At 33.2% G+C, this 19,188-nt stretch overlaps 2 protein-coding genes across 2 annotated transcripts; one reads left to right on the top strand and one right to left on the bottom strand.

Annotated features, from left to right (window-relative positions):
- Positions 1-2,466: 2,466 nt before the first annotated feature.
- Positions 2,467-3,539, bottom strand: LOC18020516 (inhibitor of trypsin and hageman factor). The gene is made up of 2 exons (XM_006403158.2): positions 3,503-3,539; positions 2,467-2,810 (listed from the first exon to the last, which is right to left on the bottom strand). Exons 1-2 carry the CDS (start codon positions 3,519-3,521, stop codon positions 2,611-2,613), a joined length of 219 nt encoding a protein of 72 aa, XP_006403221.1. The 5' UTR covers positions 3,522-3,539; the 3' UTR covers positions 2,467-2,610.
- Positions 3,540-8,972: 5,433 nt separating this feature from the next.
- LOC18020515 (ureidoglycolate hydrolase) lies at positions 8,973-11,874 on the top strand. The gene is made up of 12 exons (XM_006403157.2): positions 8,973-9,250; positions 9,377-9,462; positions 9,571-9,645; positions 9,744-9,872; positions 9,967-10,053; positions 10,133-10,341; positions 10,421-10,523; positions 10,604-10,695; positions 10,773-10,835; positions 10,971-11,211; positions 11,493-11,533; positions 11,623-11,874. Exons 1-12 carry the CDS (start codon positions 9,032-9,034, stop codon positions 11,718-11,720), a joined length of 1,443 nt encoding a protein of 480 aa, XP_006403220.1. The 5' UTR covers positions 8,973-9,031; the 3' UTR covers positions 11,721-11,874.
- The last annotated feature ends 7,314 nt before the right edge of the window (positions 11,875-19,188 follow it).

Here is a 19,188-nt window from a genome sequence, read left to right as displayed (position 1 = left end):
AACCAATAACACGACGATGGTCAAGGATCGCATCCGGTTGCTGGCTTACATTGTTCAAGGAAACCGCCTCAACTTTGGGAAATTGTTCTATGATCAGATCATCACTGCAGCCCGTACGCCGGAGATGGTTGACAGAAAACTTATGTTTCCAAATCTTATCTTCCAACTGCTCAGCTTCCAATGGGTGGTTCCGGTTCATCGCCAACTTCAGGGTTATCCTATGAAGATCACGTTTGGTCCCAAGGCCGGCTAGGGATCCGGTGATGGCGAACCCACCGTCGCACCGCCTCTGGAAGCTGACCTAGAACAGCTTGCTACGTGGCTGCGACGTATTCAATTGCGCATCAAAGGTAAGTCCCTTAAACACTGGTTACTTGGCATATCTAGTCCTCTGGTGGTCTCTGTTGTGCTGTTATGTGTTTTTATCTGATTATGCACTCAAGCAGGGGGAAAGTACTCCACACGTTCTTCGCGAGCAAGAGCAGCAGCATCTGATGAACCAGGAGTAGGAGTAGCTGGTGATGAGGACTTTGACACTGAGGGGGAGCACATTGAGCTTCATCCTGATGATGGGAATGACTGGGGAGCGTTTTAAGTTTCTTGCTTTTTGGGACTGGTGTCTGTTGTCTTTTGACTTTGAATTTAAGACCTTGTTTTTGTTTCTTGGTTGCGTGTTGAAGACTTTTCGTTTCTTGTTGTGCTGAGAGCATTGCTTTAAATCATAAGTATCATTTTCGGGATTTCGGTTGGTCTCTGGAAGTTTTGAGTGATTGTGCTTGTGTTTTTCATGCAGGTAGCTTGGAGTGTCATATTCAGCTAAAAAGGAGGAGAATGTAAGATCGGTGATGAGGAGGTGCCACAGCAAGTAAGTGTGTGACACATGGCTAGGGCAAAGATGGGACAGTATCTTGGAACATACGTGTGAAGCAAGAAGCATAACAAGTAAGCTGACGTGGCAGCTTTGGATTGGAGCTGACAGGAAGCGGTTCTGTGAGGATCAATGATCAAGATTCTGCTATTGGGAAATCAGAACAATAAGGAAGGTGGATATACGCATGCTGGCGTGTGATACGGTATATAAGCTGGAAGACTACTCGAGAGAAAGTTGGGCTTTTGAGCAGAAGAGCTTACAAAGAACTAATAGAGAAATTAGGGTTTTTGTAAGGGTTTTCTTAGAATCATAACTGTTGTTGTGTTAGGTTGGGTAGATTAAAAATTGGTCAGTGACGAGTTGCTGTTGTAAGGTCGTGTAATTCTTATTAGACAGATTCAGTTGAATTGTCTAAGTGATTCTTAATAAAGGCAAAGTGTGTTTGCATTTCCTGTATGTTATATCGGAGATCTCTGTGTTACAACCTTTTCATATATAGTCCTCACCTTTTCTTTCTGGTTGAAGTTGCAATACACATTTTCCTCTTTTCTTCTTATTTGGGAATATCAGATACCAGAACAAAAACAGCGATAACTTTTGGCACGATCTCCAATCTAAATGAACTTGGGCTTTTCAGAGAGCTAAGACTCGGGGCTTCAGACTGATATGTAGATCATCACGTGGTTGCTCACCGTGCGCCAGAAATTCGTCACGCAAGTTGGCGGTGGCAGGGAAGGAAATGGCGATGAGAGGATAAGAGCAACGCAAAGAGAGAAGAGAGAGAAAGAGAGGTGGTCACAATGGTTTTGCAGAAAGGAGGAGAGGACATAACATGGAAGAGGAGAAGACGAGAGAGATTGTGAGGGAGAAAGAGGAGAAGAGGAGAGAGATCGTGAGGGAGAAAGAGGAGAAGAGAAAAAGATAGAGATTAGGTTTCTTTCTGTGGCTAGGTTAGGAGAAAAATAGATTATGAGAGCTTATATATGATATTTTTTTCTTAGTTAGAATATGAATATGGTTTAAACTAGGTTAAGGAAATATACCGATTTTTAAAAATCGGAATCAGGATATCTCAATAAAAATGCTATACTTCTTGAGGAACTAGAAATAAATGATATCTCACGCTATTATTCTAAAAAATTAACTATGCATGCATGTAACAACATTTTTATAAAACAGAAGAATTATAAAACTTTTCTTCATTGATATTTTCTAAAGATTATATTTTCTTTAGTAAATCTAGAAAGATCTTAACGAATTTTAGAAGACTTAATTTATTTAGATATTTTTAGACTAAACGAATATTCTAGCATCTATCTAGCTTCTGCAACATTAGAATCCCTGAATAAATCAAGTATTCTTATATTCATTAAGATTTTTCTATATCTACCAAAACCATTGAACAAGAAGGCAATAGCATAATACCATTAATCAATCCAAAACTGAATATAATTTTATGTCTAAACAATTTATTCAGAACATATCCAAAACCTAAAAAATCATAAAACGATAAATGAAAATTGTTTAAATAAATAAAATAAATAATAAAGAATCGCTGTATCACAATCACAGTTGACCAAAAAAAACATACAATCTTCAATTTTATTAATGAATTATGAGATAGCATAGCATGACACAACTGAGCTCATAACACTCTGATCCTTATTAATTTATTACTTTTATATAATAATAATAAACGCTTAAGTTACATATAACATTTTTCTTGAAACTGTTTAAAATTAACCAATGTTGGGAATTTGAACAACGATTCCACAATCATTCACCCAAACAATAACACGAGAGCAAATAAAGATCTCAGGAATGGCAGTTCCATCCAAAATGATATCAGCTTTCATTTTGGGGTTCTCTCTTTCGATCACTTCCTTCGCATATTCTCCTTTTGTTCCCATTAGTTCTGGCCACGAGCTTTTTCCTGGATCTGTTTATTCATTATTTAACATATATAGTATTATTAGATCAAAACTTCAAGATTAGCCATAATTTAAAGACCATATCTAAATAAATAATTTGGTTTAGTTTAGTTCAATTTTTTTACTGAATTCTATTTCAAAAATCATTATGAATCTATCCCACATGGGAACCTAAAGTAAAAGACAAGATCGAGATATGAACTAGTCAATTTGGTTTAAATATGAATAATTAGTTTTGAGCTGAAAGCATAAAACTAAACAGATTCCAACTATACTACAAAAATTTCAATATATGTATGCATCTCTAACAAAGAATGAATTTCAGACATAGATAAAACATGTATTATTAATTCATCATGAAAATAACTACATACTTAGCCATCCCAACTAAGAAACGAAATCTAATAACTTTACGTTTTTTTCCTTTGATAAGATTGTAAATATCATGAAATGTTTTGATCTTACAAATTGTTGAAAAGAATTAATGTTTAACCTATCTAATTGGTTTAATGTCAAAAAAATAATAATAATAGTAATACATGGAAGCGAAATCAATCAGTGCATCCATAAAACCATAAGCTCTAAATCTCACGGTATCAAAATTCAGCGATATTGATCTTGATAACCTGAGAAATAACTTTACGTTTGACTCAATGATATCGATGGTACTAAGTACGTGTATGCTAATATATATATATACCTTCGCATATGCTTGCCATCTTTTCTTGATTAAATGTATCGATATAGATTTATGTGATTTTAGTTTGTGTTGTGTTATTCTCCCGATAACAAACATGGTATTTATAGAGTTGTAGATTGTCAAAATAAGTACCTTGGGTTTGTTCATTATTATTTTTTTTTTTTGTGAGAAATGGGTTTGTTCATTATTGACTTCACAAGTTATTGTAATCAAAATATAAAGTCTTAAACGCCACCCAATTATAATAATGTTTTTTTTTTGTTGACGTCCTTAGTATATGTACGTTAAGATTTGATAAAGCCACCATATCTTTCCCATATCGTATTCATGCTAACCTCAACTTACTACATATAGAGTATTAGATCAACCGGATTTATTAAGCAACCTTTATTGTATTTATCACAAATGATTTAATATATATACATATATATATACATATATATACATATATACATATATATACATATACATATATACATATACATATATATATATATACATATACATACATATATATATATACATATATACATATATATACATATATATCAGGGTGATGGCGTGATGCTCATCTCTATGATGTGGCAGCAAGTTTGTAGAGTTTAACAGATTTGAAACTCCTACCATTTTTTATATTTTAATATGAGGTGGTCGTATTTTTAATGTAATTGTTTTCTCTTTGTATTTGTAGATTTGATTGACTCATGTACAATAGATAACGTCGATACTGTTTATATAACTGTATTCTGTCCATATATATTATGTAATTTGGAATATCCAGACTGGAATCTGACTAATTTCAGGATTTGCAAAAGCGTTGAATACAAGCACATTATGTGAAAGAAGCATGCAAAAGCTTAGAACCTAATACAGTAAAACCTCTATAAATTAATACTTCATAAATTAATAATCACTATAAAATAATAAATTTTGTCGGTTCCAAGTTGGGCCAATATAAAATTTTATCAAATTCGATAAGATAATAAGATAATATTTTTTTTGAAACTCCTATGTAAATATATGGTCTCAACAAAAACATAAATTAATAAATGTACAAATGCAAATATATATAATATACTATACTAAAATATGACTAATGTATTTTTTTTTTTTAACTTAAAGTTGAAATTTCATTGGTGTTCATATTTTTACTTATTACATCTCTATCTTTTATTGTTGTTTTTCGATATACATTCCATTTGTGAAGATTTTTTTAATGTGATAATTGATTTTCTTACACGTAAATATTTACAAATGTATTGTAGTATTGTTTTCAATTTCATCTTTTTGATAATATCCATGGTTTCTTATAAATTTTGAACTTTTAAACATGTAAACTTTTAATAGACAAATTAATATGCTATTAAAAATTATTTTGTTATGATAATTATGTTTATTAATCATAATTTTTAATAAGATATTCGCTTAAATTCTTAAATACAACATTATTCGAATGAAAATTTTAGAAGATTATAAGCGAAAATCAGATTATCTCTATAAATTAATAATTATTAATCTATAGATAAATTTATATCACGATAAATTAATAAAATTTTATGGTCCCAACATTATTAATTTATAGAGGTTTTACTGTACCTAAACATGAACCTGTTTGTTTTACCTTTTTAGTGTTATATCAAACTGCGGAGAGAATTATTTACGCCTAGTTAAGATACCACATAACCACTACCGTTTATAAAGAACCGTATATAAATGTATCATACATGGTTTAAACTCTACGTCGATATATATCATGCATTTGATGAGTGGAGATTTTGGCTCATTGTAACCTATGTTTACTAATTGTTTTAGGAGTTTTTGGAGTCTTTTCAGAAAGTTTCATGTGACTTAGAGGTCTTATCAGAGGATTGGAGTGTTTAGAAGGCATTGGAGCAAAAGGAGATGAATCTGAGCAATAAGGAGATGAATCTGAGCAATAAGGAGCTATTTCATACGCTTTTGGAGAAATCATCCGCGGAGCACCTGCTCCCGGTTTGGACCCTTCGTGGAGCACCTGCTCCAACCTCTGGAGAAAAATAAGGAAACGATTTTACCTAATCCTAAGTTGCATGAGATGGGATAAAAAGCCCAGAGCCGCCTGTCTTTTATTAGGACGTTTTTCTACAGACTTTTTACGCTTTAGTTTTGAGAGATTTCTGCTTGTAAGCAATTGGGAGAAGAATTCCTGCTACATTCTGAGAAGAATTCTGAACCCTTTTATCTCTTCTGCGATTTTAATTCATGAATTTCTTTTCATCTGTTGCTGTGTTTATTTTCTCCATGTCTGAGTAGTTCTCTTAGCTAGATTAAAGCATTCAAAGGATTTCATGAGTTAAAGGATTAGATGCAAATAGGGCTTGATATCTATTGTCTTCACCATTGTTAGACTTAATGCTTAGGTTGAATTGATCACTCAATCTGTGATTTTAGGTTAATCTATTCATCAAAAGTGTAATAGGTTGCTAGAATAAACATTGGTGAGCGATTTGTCCTTAGCCAACGACAGTTGAAGTTAAGGCAAATCGTGAACAGATCAAACCTGCTAGCTAATGCTTGTCTGCAATTTTCTAGGTTCAAACGACAGTTTAGGATTTAGGTTGTTAGACAAAGTTATCGAGATCACGACAGTGGATCGATAAGCTTTTCTGTTTGAGTTCGAGACTTGCGTTACACTCGTGCCCTGAATAGTCATCAGGTTCTTATCTCTGAAATTCCTGCGAATTACTTTGGTCTAGTGCTTGTTTTAATTCGAATTTAAATCGTTGTTTGCCGTTCAGTTTACTTTTTAGTTTTCGTAGCAAATCATCTTTGTCTTAGCTTTAAATCAATCCTCACAAAGTCATAGAGTAGCACTGGTCCTCTAGATCCCGAATCCTTTATATTACAACTACATCACTGTTCTATTACAGTAGAAACTAGGAGTACATCCAGTGTGAATCAGCATTTTATATCCAAAATTAAATTATAATAAATTTAAATTAATAGATATGAGATAAAAGTTATTTTAATTATTGCTAATTAATTTTGAATTGGAAGTTTATAGATCTATTTATGATAGAATTTGTTGGGATCTTACATCAGAAATTAACAAGCATCTATACGAGAGATATAGTCTAATCGATTCATTGTTAATAGTTATGAGTTGGCAGTTTATGAAACTTAACAAAAATATTCTTATCATAAACTATAATCAAAATATTTTTTTTTGCCACTACAAGAAATGTAGCAAATTAGCTAGTCATAAATAAGGTTTTATAAACGCTTTTGCGACTGCACCTAAGAGCATCTTTAATGGAAAGTTTAAGAGAATGTTCTTAACAATAAATTAAAGAAAAAAAATAGAAAAGTTAGAGAGAGAGATTATAGAAATGGTTCTTAAAGTTCTTAGACTAGTTACAATGGGTAGTTGAATTTTTTAATTCAACTGTTGATTCAATACAATGGTATGTTGAAAAAAAAATAAAAAGCTGAGCTGGATTCAAATCTGTTGAATTCTTTCAAGATGTTGCAGCTGAAAAAGGAGTAGAAAGAGAACAACATGTGGCATGTGTGATTGCATGAAAAAAAAATATATTTTTATCCAAATTATTTGAGATCAGTTATTTCATAGAAAAATATATTTGATTTTATTTTTTTTTATACCAAAATTCATCATTTTTCATATTCTATAAATAGAGACTTGGTTTATTTAATTTGGACACATAAAAAATATTTTTTATTACTATATTTTTCTTAATAATTTTAAATAATGAAGTAAAAGTAGCGGGGTATAGTGTTGAATTTTTATTAAACAAAATCATTGTAAATATAAAAGTTGAATTGTGTATTGAATGATTAGGTGGAAGAGAGAGAAAATGATGTGGAGTGTTAAAAGAGAAAAAGAGGGTGTTGAAAGTTAACACAATTGTGGATAGTATTTAAGAACCCCATTTTAGAGATGTTCTACATCTGTCAAATCTTTATTAATGTATCTTTTTAATAGAAACAAAAATTAATTCAAAAATTAAATTAAATTAAAATAATAATATTTTAATTTTAAAAAACCTTTTTGAAGTTCTAACCAATGGAGATGGTCTGAAAGTTGTAAACGCAGTAGGAGTTTCTCCTACTAAGTTTCTCACTTCAAATGTAAACATAATTTTAAATATAAACACAATTTATATTAATATTTAATTGAAATATATTTTATTTAAACCAATCAAACAATGCCAAATATAAGAAGAGTTCTCATAAGTTTCTCACAAGTTTCTCAAATGAGAAACTCTTCTTCTTCTCTCTTTTCATTTTCTTTAATTTTATTAGTTGTTTAATATGAAAAACTCATTGAGAACCTTTCACTAATGGTGCTATAAAAAGCTCGACACAATATCTTAGCATTGCAAATTGTTGAGAAAAAAGTAATTAAAATTGTGACTCCTCAAACAGTCGCAATTTTGTGACGAGTGACGACACTGGTAATCGCTATTTTTGTAAGACACTAAGACAGTAAATATAAAAAGCTACTAGAGTCACTAAATGGAATCATACTATAGTCGCCAAGCCGTTCCAGCCATAAGGCAAGAGAAGTATCAATGTGTTAATTTATTTTTAAAGTCATGTATTAATCTATGTGTTATAAGATCTACAAACTATTTAGTTTTCTTCTTGTTTCTTGTTTATTTTTTCTCTTGGTGTCAAACAAATACCCTTTTTATTTTTTTATTTATTTTAAATTCCCGGCATTGCCATTGTCAAAGTGTTCTTTTTTTCTTAAGTATTATTATTTTTTTTTTTTTCATAATTGTGTGTTATTCTTTCTAATTTATTTATCATGTTTTTTTTAATTATCACATATTTTCAGCTAACATATTATAATTAGATATACTTCAGTTGCATCTTAATTTTTGTCAAGTCTATAATTTTGGTTTCTTTGGGGTTTTTTTAATCATTTAATGAAATAATTAATACTTTACAGAAAACAATAATAATAATTTTTGATTACTTAAAAAAAAAAATAATAGAAATTTGTTCCAAATCAAATATATTTTATTAAATAAAAACAGTAAATATATAAAGGCCAAATTTTTTCAAATTGCTTTAAGCCATCCAAAACTTAGAGACAGGCGGACAGCAGTGGGTAGTCGCTAACTTTTGCCACTGACTTTAGATTCCATATTTTCAAACTATAATTGCAAAACTTGCCACTACCATATATGCAAACCGTAATTGCAAAACCCCCCTAGAAAATATTCCTGACATATAAATCTTAGTTATTCCTAAAATATATATGCCTATGACATTTGATTTATCTCACATGATATCATGAGATATGTCCCATGAGATAAGAGGCATAGAATATTAGAATACAACAAAACATTCTGTCAAATTCCCACTGAATTTGAGGATTTCCCTTTAAACAATTTGGAGAATATTGCACCAAATATAAAGTAAAGGTTAATTAATTAATTTCTCCAAAAGATAGACAGCAAAACTCTAACTAATTTGTTCGATGTTCTTCCTCTCTCTCAGAATCAAACACTGAAAAAAAAAATGGAATCTTTAGAATCGACTCGCTTCTGCTCTATTGCTCTTCTTCTTATCTCCCTTCTCTGCTCTCTACCTTCAACCTTAGCTCAACAACATGAACCAAACCCAACCATTAGAACAATGGAGGATTTTTCCGGGTACCCGATTCACGAACCGAGTCAATTCGGCTCCATCAATCTCGCTTCTTCACTCTCCGTTGATGCTCAAGGACTGCAAAAACAGGTCCAAAAGGATTTTGATTTTGAACCTGTTTCCTCGATGAATTGTAAAGTTGATTTCTTTAGTGGAACACTAGATTGAGAAGTTCTGAGTTTTGAATTCTAATGGCTGTTCTTTGGTTTGGTTTAGATAGATGAGCTTTCTAATTTCTCTGATGCTCCTTCTCCATCAGTCACAAGAGTTCTCTATACTGACAAAGATGTCTTGGCACGACGGTAATTTTGAACAATTTTGCTATTTATCATTACTTGTTTTGAGTAAAAAGCATCATAGAGAATAGATTTTGTTAATACTGAATTGAGTTCCTTGGTTGGTTTTGGAAGTTATGTAAAGAATTTGATGGCACTTGCTGGTCTTACTGTTAGAGAAGATGCTGTTGGTAACATATTTGGCAAATGGTTTGGCTCTTTCTCTTTCTCATCCGTTTAAGTATGATTTGTATGTTGCATTGTTTGATTTCATCTGATGTGTGTTGTTTCAATCCTCTTTAACGTAGGGATGGTTCAGAACCTAATCTTCCTGCTGTAGCCACTGGTTCTCATATCGATGCTATTCCATATTCCGGGAAGTATGATGGTGTTGTTGGTGTCTTAGGTGCTATTGAAGCTATCAATGTCTTGAGAAGGTATGAGGAATCTGAATGGATTTGAAGAGAGAAAACTCTTAGTTGATATTGTTTCTTGATGCTCTTTGTTGGTTTTTCTTTTGGTTATCGTTAGGTCGGGTTTTAAACCGAAGAGATCTCTGGAGATAATCTTGTTCACTTCTGAAGAACCTACCAGATTTGGGATCAGTTGTTTAGGAAGGTACTCTTTAGTTACGAACAACAAAAAGATCGAATGGTTTGTTTCTTTTTAATCTTACTTGTAAACGTTCTTGATACAGCCGCTTACTTGCTGGAAGCAAAGAACTTGCAGAAGCTCTAAAGACTACAGTTGTTGATAGCCAAAATGTGTCCTTTATAGAAGCAGCGAGATCAGCTGGATACGCAGAAGATAAAGATGACGACTTGTCGAGTGTGTTCTTGAAGAAAGGAAGTTACTTTGCTTTTATAGAATTGCATATCGAACAAGGACCTATACTCGAAGATGAAGGTACGGTTGAACCTCCATTTTTCTCTTGCTTTTTTCTTCTTTACCATTATAACCAATATGAGACACTGTTTGACCTCAGGTTTAGATATCGGTGTAGTAACCGCCATTGCTGCTCCAGCAAGTTTAAAGGTGGAATTTGAAGGCAGTGGAGGTCACGCCGGTGCTGTGCTAATGCCATATAGGTGAGGTATATATTATAAGACTTAAACTATCTGCTTAAACACCACTTGTACACTGATCAATGTATAATGATGATTTTTAGAATTGATGCCGGCCTTGCGGCTGCAGAGTTGGCTCTAGCTGTGGAGAATCATGTTTTAGAATCGGAATCAATAGATACTGTAGGAACTGTTGGTGAGTTTTCCTCATTGATTTGACAAGAACTTACTCTCAATGAAACTTATTCACAAGATGAATCATTGCGTGTTTAGGTATTTTGGAGCTGCATCCTGGGGCAATCAACAGCATTCCGAGCAAAGCTCATCTTGAAATCGGTAATGCCTTATTTTCCATCTCACGTACTAATAGAGAAAGTCTGGACATATCCACGCTTTAATCTAAGCTTATAGTGCCAAGTTTTTTTTATTTGATCGTTGGGGCCAAGTTCGTTTTCTTGTGTTCTTTTAAAGATACGAGGGATATCGATGAAGCGAGAAGAAACGCTGTGATCAAGAAAATTCAGGAATCTGCTAACACGATAGCTCGAAAAAGGAAAGTGAAGTTGACAGAATTCAAAATTGTAAATCAAGATCCACCAGCACTCTCAGATAAACTAGTAATCAAGAAAATGGCAGAGGCAAGCACAGAGCTAAACTTATCACACAAGATGATAATAAGCCGAGCTTATCATGATTCTCTCTTCATGGCCAGGTACTACAAAAATCTAACAAGTTTCATGTTTAAATTACAACCTTATACCTTTCAAATTGAGCGTTAGCAACCCTGAAAATTGTGCAACAACAACAACAATTCTTCAGTTATCCCACTGGAGAGCTCCAGTCCTAAGTCATAACCTTAGAACATTTCAAATTGAAACACTTATAGCCCCTTTTGTCGAATCATAAAATTGGTTAGAATCACTACGCTACTTTCTACTTTCACTGTTCTTGCTTAGAGTGATTCTGAACTTTGTTGTATTTTGTTGTTTCCAGGATATCTCCAATGGGTATGATATTCATCCCGTGCTACAAAGGTAAAAAATTTGAACCGATGAGACCGTGATCTTAAACAAAATCAGCATCACCACTTGGCTTTTTTTTTTGGTTCTGTGATCTTTTCCAGGATACAGCCATAAACCTGAAGAATACTCATCTCCTGAAGACATGGCTAATGGAGTAAAGGTACTTTCCCTCACACTGGCTAAGCTCTCTTTAGACTGATGCGAACCCTCTTCCTCATCCAGAAGCTTTGAACATTCTGTACCCTGTTCTTCTGTCTTTGTGCTCAAATGTATCTTTGACAGTGTAAAGAATTCAATAAATGTTGTGGCTATCACTTATCAAGTCACAGTATAAAAATACTGTCATTTTCAGAGTTCTTATACAGTATTTTCTGTTGCAATTACTTGAGAATTTTCAATTAATAAGTTTACGTTTGATGAAGATGACACAAGTTGTGAATGTTAGTTAGCTTTCAGATTGTGATAGGGAACTAATTTTTCTGCAGCTAATAGTATTAGGAATGGTTTGTCAAAAGAGACTTTCTTTTTCTTTTTGACTTGGAAATAGAAAAACTTCTAAAAGTAGTTAGTGATTGTTTAAACAGGAACACGTCTTTTTTATACATGCCAAACTTCTATCAGTTTATAGTTTCGGTCTTCAAGGTAATGGTGTCTTGTTAAAGATCATACATGATACATGTATCTTGAATCTTAGGTATACCAAATTTATTCATGAATTTCGGATATCTGAAAGCATTCTTTATAGTGTGAATTGTAATGTTTTTATAGTTCTTCATTTAACGTTAGATGTACAATATTTTTTTGGGTCAAAATATATAATACTTTCCTGTTATAGCGTGTCTTCGGGATCATAGATATCTTATTATATAAAGACATTCTAAAAAAGTACCATCTAACTTTTTTTTTTCCCAAATATCATATATTTTCTTTCGAAATGATTCAAGTCTCTTATGTAATTCTCTGTCTATAAATAGCGTTTCAATGGTTCGGCATAAAAAAAAAGACATAAAATACTAAGAAAAACCAGTCTCCACGTCCTTCACGTAATATAAACTATATTATAAAGGGCACATCCTAATTAAAAAAAAAAAAAAAAAAGAGAGTAAATGTATGGCCGTTTAGATCTTCTCTTTTATATCTTCTCTCTTCTCCCTCTCTGAGCTGAGGCATAAGTTCAGGTGGATGATGCCTGGCTCGAGACCATTTCATCTCATAGTCATGATGATGTTGTCGGATCAGGCTTCATTCCCTTAAGCTTACACGTTTTGCTTCTGAATCGTTAACTCGATAACCTTAGTATCCGGTAAGCTAAGAAAGAATCTAAACGCTACAAACACACACATACACACACAGTAATTAATGGGTTTTGGAGTATTTTGATTTATTTACTCTATATAAACCAAAATTTTGTTTGATAATGGTCTATTATATATATACCAATATAATAATAACAACAATATATCTTACCTAGCAATAGCACGTAAGCATATATGGTTGATATATAGTGTTACCAAATGATTACCTTCTGAGGAATGTGAAGTGTGATAAAAGGAAAAAAAAAAACTAATTGGATGATGCAGAATTATGTTTCAGCTTTAAGATTGAAATTATATAAATGAATTAGAGTGGTTAATTTGGTATATACTATAAATTATCAAAACTATAATATTCTTTTTACGTCATTAATTTATACTTGTATGAACTGATTTCTAGGCTCTGATTGTAGGCAGCTTTTAATTGATGGAGGGATATCTCTTTTTTTTTTCTCTATCTCTTTACCAACCTTGTTAAAAATCTTGTTGGAATCAGTGTAATAATAATTGTTTTTTTATTTTTCTTTTAACTATTTAGTGTTAACAATGCCATTTTGGCTTCAAACCAAACTAGAAAAAATTTAGTTTAGTGGGAGTTGGTGGAACAGTTAAGCGCATGGAGAAAGAAGAAGCTATGAGTAGCTTTTTGACTATGTTGAGTGTTTTGAGGAAAAGTGTTATCTAGTTAAAGTTGTTGTGTTTGATTTTCTGTATAAGTCTAGACTCTTTTGCATTGTACTCAACAGAACATAATGAAATGAGAAGAATGTGTTTTGCTCAAAATTTCTGTTCTCTCTCTCTTTCTTTTACGAACCATGAACAACAATATTAAAACAGAGAACTCTGTTTTAAGAAGCAAAAGATCAACATGGTATCAGAGCTCATGATGATTCATGGAGACTTGCCGAACAAGATGATGGATTCAGAAGACTCAGCAACAAAGAGAACCAAACAAATGGTTCAAAGAAACAAGAAGAACAAGACGGTGAAAGAAGAAATAGAAGTTTGTGAAGAAGAGAATGGTCAACATGATGAAGTAGAGAAGCATCACATGTTTACCGCAGAACAAGGAGAAGAAGAATCAAGAAAAGAAAATGTTTGGCTCATTGATAGTGGATGTACAAATCACATGACGCCAAACAAAGAAATGTCTGTGAGGCTTAACACAAACATAAAGGTTCCTATAAAGGTTGGAAACGGAGCAGTGCTGATCTCAGAAGGAAAAGGAGACATTGAAGTGATGACTAAGAAAGGAAAAAGGATCATAAGAGAAGTCTTTCTCGTTCCCAAGCTCGGCAAAAATCTTCTAAGCGTTCCACAAATGACTACTAATGGTTATAAAGCAACTTTTCAAGAAAATCATTGCATCATTCATGATAAAACCGGGAGAGAGATATGAAAAGTTTCAATGGTGAACAAAAGTTTCCACATCAAATGGAATTCTCATGAAGAGACAGCAATGGTGGCCAAAGATAAAGAGGGAGATCTATGGCATAGAAGACTCGGTCACACGGGATACAACAACTTTAAAGTTATGCTTTCAAAAGGGTTGGTCACCGGTCTGCCAAGACTTAACATAACTCAAGAAAAATGTGAGAGTTGTATCATCAGCAAACACAGCCGTGACTCATTTCCAAGACAGTCTGAGTCAAGAGCCATTAAGAAGCTGGAGCTTATCCACAGTGACTTGTGCGGACCAATGCAAAACACATCTTTCAGCGGAAGCAGGTATATACTTACCTTTATTGATGATGCTACTCGAATGGTATGGGTATATTTTCTTAAAGCAAAGTTAGAGGTCTTCAAAACGTTTAAAAGGTTCAAGAATCTTGTTGAGAATCAGGCCAACTCTAAGATTAAAAGACTCAAAACAGATAGAGGATCCGAATACCTTTCAGGAGAGTTAACAAAGTTTGTAGAAGACAGTGGCATTGAAAGACAACTGACAGAAGCCTACTCGCCACAACAGAATGGAGTTTCAGAAAGAAGAAATCGAAGTTTGGTGGAGATGGCTAGAGCAATGGTTAAAGCCAAAGGTCTTCCTTTGAAATTTTGGGCAGAAGCTGTATACAATGCGGCCTATGTTCAAAACAGAACACCGACTAGAGCTCTCAAGAATACAACTCCTCTTGAGGCATGGAACGGTACCAAACCTTCAGTGGGACATATGAAGGTGTTTGGTTGCTTGTGCTATGTCCACATCCCTGATGAGAAAAGAAGAAAATGGGATGACAAATCAAGGAGAGCTATATTTGTTGGATACAGCTCACAAACTAAAGGATACAGAGTATACCTCTTGGAAGAAAATAAAATAGACATCTCAAGAGATGTCATATTTGATGAAGAGAGTCAATGGGATTGGACCAGGAAGGAAGCTGTAAAGGATTACAAGATATCCATTGAGAATGAGGAAAGAGAAGAAGACCAAGGAAACAAAGATCTTGAGCCAAACAATGATGTTTTTGCTGATGAAGAACCTACATCTCAAAGTCCAAATCAAGCAAACTCAGGAGGAAGCTCCAGTCGTGTTAATAAAAGAACAAGATCACTTGCTGATATTCTGCTTACGGCTCCTTATGCTGATCTAGAATACTCAGCTGTAATGGAAGGATGTTACAGCGGCTTAGAGGAGCCAGCGATGTTTGAAGAAGCTGTGAGACATAGTGAGTGGAACGAGGCAATGGAAGAGGAGATCAAAATGATAGAGAAGAATGAAACATGGGAGTTAGTTAAAAGACCATTAGACAAAAACGTTGTTGGAGTGAAGTGGATTTACAGGCTAAAAACAGATGCACAAGGAAATGTGGTGAGGCATAAGGCAAGATTAGTTGCAAAGGGTTTTACTCAGCAATATGGCGTTGATTACTTGGAAACATTTGCTCCGGTTTCAAGACATGAAACCATCAGACTTCTCATGGCAGTTGCGGCTCAAAAGGGTTGGAAACTATTTCAACTTGATGTCAAGTCAGCATTTCTCAATGGGAGGCTTGAAGAAGAGATTTATGCTGAACAACCTCTTGGATTTGAGATGAAAGGAAAGGAAGATCATGTTCTTCTGCTGCACAAAGCTCTTTACGGGCTTAAACAAGCTCCTAGAGCTTGGTACATCAGAATAGATGAGTTCTTCCAAAGAGAAAGGTTTAAGAAAAGTGACAATGATCATGCTCTATACACTAAAGAAAGCAATGGAAATCTCTTGGTTGTATGCATATATGTTGATTATCTCATTGTTACAGGTGATGATGAAAGCATGGTGAATGAGTTCAAGAACACTATGAAGGATGAGTTTGAAATGTCAGATTTGGGCCTACTGAATTATTTTCTTGGAATGGAGATCATACAAAAACCGGATGGTATATTTCTCTCACAAGAATGTTATGCCAAGAAATTGTTAAAGAAATTCAACATGGAAGATTGTAAGATTATGACTACTCCATTGATACCTCAACGTAAGCTTCAAGAAGAGCAAGAGGAAGCCATTGACAGTAAGGTTTACAGAAGTTTAGTGGGAGGTCTGTTATACCTAACAGCTACAAGACCTGATCTAATGTTTGCAGCCTCTTATTTGTCAAAATACTTGAAGGAACCGATGACATCTCATCTCAAGGATGCAAAACGAGTACTGAGGTATATCAAAGGGACGTCTGATATGGGACTATGGTTTACTAGAGTGAATGAAGCTAGTCTTGTTGGTTACTCTGATAGTGATTGGGGAGGATGCCGAGAAGACTTGAAGTCAACCACAAGATATTGCTTCAGTATTGGATCGACAGTATTCACCTGGCAAACAAGCAAGCAGGATACCGTTGCTCAATCAACAGCAGAAGCAGAATATATGGCGTTATGTGCATCATATAACCAAGCAACTTGGTTAAGGAGATTGCTTGAAGACTTGCGGATAAATTCTCAAGAAGGAGTACCCATTTACTGTGATAGCAAATCGGCTATAGCTATGAAAGACATACCCAGTTCAGCATAGGAGGACTAAACATATTCAGATTAAGTATCATGTTGTCAGAGACTATGAAAGAAACGGAGAAATTCAGCTGAGATTCTGCAAAGGAGAGGAACAACTAGCTGATGTGTTCACCAAGGCCTTAAGTGGACAAAGCTTTGAAAAATTTCGTCACAAGTTCGGTTTGGTTCACAAAATGGCAAGTGGGAGTATTGAACAATGCCATTTTGGCTTCAACCAAACTAGAAGAAATTTAGTTTAGTGGGAGTTGGTGGAACAGTAAAGCGCATGGAGAAAGAAAAAGCTATGAGTAGCCTTTTGACTATGTTGAGTGTTTTGAGGAAAAGTGTTATCTAGTTAAAGTTGTTGTGTTTGATTTTCTGTATAAGTCTAGACTCTTTTGCATTGTACTCAACAGAACATAATGAAATGAGAAGAATGTGTTTTGCTCAAAGTTTCTGTTCTCTCTCTCTTTCTTTTACGAAACATGAACAACAATATTAAAACAGAGAACTCTGTTTTAAGAAGCAAAAGATCAACATTTAGTTATCAATACTTTCACTCGTTTTATTTGGTACTATATGAGCAAACGAGAAACAAGATTCTTTCTTTTTGTACTTTTACGTTTGTTTTGATAAAAAGAATACTTCAACTTGATCTTTGTAAGTTTCCATGGGTTTCGATCGTTTTACTCGAGACATTTGTGAATTGAGTGATGTGTAGAACATGCATGTCGATGGATGAGTTTGGATTTTTTTTTTCTTTTTGTAAAAAAACTTGGATGAGTTTGCATTCTGAGGTCTTGAATTTGCTATTGAGATGGTATGCATTATGTTGACGGCTTAAATAAAATTATTATGTGTATTATTAATTTTAATGTATTTAATGTAGATATCAAGGCTCTCAATCTCTTAGGTCTGTCTCAATTTTTCTCTAATGATTGAATGTGAAGGGTTGCCTCATATTTATAAGATCTTCTGTCAGTTAAAATCTCCAGATTTTTTTCTTTTTCTTTTTAAAAAAGAAAATAGCAAATTTTTGTTTTTCTCAGCAAAATTTTTTTTTTTTCCGAGACTAGAAAATTTTCATAAATTTTGAAGATTGGTCTAACTTAAGAAAGTCGGGTTTAATGGGCCTTAAAGCTTAGCTCAAAATTTATTTGACCTGATTCATCCTGATATGAACCATCGTAGACCAGAATCAACTGAGCTGATCTCAATTTATACCGGACTAAACCAAAGATATGGACTACACCACCAACAGAGAATATACTAATTCTTTCAAAATTAAGAATTACATCAGTTTGGATTTTGAATTTACTTACTAGGTTGTAAATTTAATTATTGAATTAACATTTAGTTATGTAAAAATTATGATAAAGTGAGCAAAAATAGAATTCGTGTCAGTCTTTATAGAAAAGACTAACACATGTTTTACATAGTAATCATATAATGTATTAATCTTTTCATAATAAAAAAAAAAACACCATAACTGGAGTTTCAGTTTAATAATAGCTAAGATTCAAAACTTTTCTTTTGGACTAGAGCTTTCGAGATTATGGTTTAGTGTTTTGGATTTAGTGGGGTTATATTATTGGTTCTCTTATTTAAAAAAATATTTTTAAATATAGTATTATTGGTTTTATGATTTTAAAATTCATTTTCAAATCACCTGTTATTCAGTCCTACTACAAATTTACTTATAGACTTGATTTCAAAGAGGATTTTAGTGGATTTTGATGGATTTTCATTTTAAAAATACAAAGATTCAAATCCGAGGTAAAACCTACGGATTTACTCGGATTTGCTCGGATTCACAAATACAAAAATTATTTCTAAATCCGATATATTAACGAATAACACCCTCTTAGAGTTAGTTGTGTGTATTTTGGTAAACAGAACAAAAAAAGCATTCACATCAATCTATTTAGAGCACATAAATTGATTCAAATTCTATATCAAACGATATGCTCTTGAGCACATTTACTAACCAATATTTTGAAGAAAAAAAATCATGTCTGTTTTCTCAGAATTCAAAATATATGTAGAACAAAATATATGTTTTAAGTAATAAGCTATTTATATTTAAAGACTAAAACGAAAACCAATACGAAATGGGTGAATGTTTATTTTCTGCATAAAACATAACAAAATACTGCAAAAAAAGAGAGAATTAGTGCATCAACTGTTTCTCAATCCTGGCAGCTATAGGAAATAAGGAGTGGCGGTAGTTGTTTTGAGACAAACCTTCAAATGGTTACGTGAATTATTACAAAAAAAATGATAAACTATATAATTTATTAGTTTGGTTATCAACCAAATTGATTCTTTGTATATTCAATAGCATACAATATATTCCATATATCAGTGGCACGTACGTACCAGTCCGGCAAATCAGAC

This window comes from Eutrema salsugineum, unplaced genomic scaffold, assembly GCF_000478725.1.
Source record: "Eutrema salsugineum unplaced genomic scaffold, Eutsalg1_0 scaffold_17, whole genome shotgun sequence".
Taxonomy (NCBI): Eukaryota; Viridiplantae; Streptophyta; class Magnoliopsida; order Brassicales; family Brassicaceae; genus Eutrema; species Eutrema salsugineum.
The sequence above is the reverse complement of the archived record's forward strand: the minus strand, read 5'-3'. Positions and strand labels throughout refer to the sequence as shown.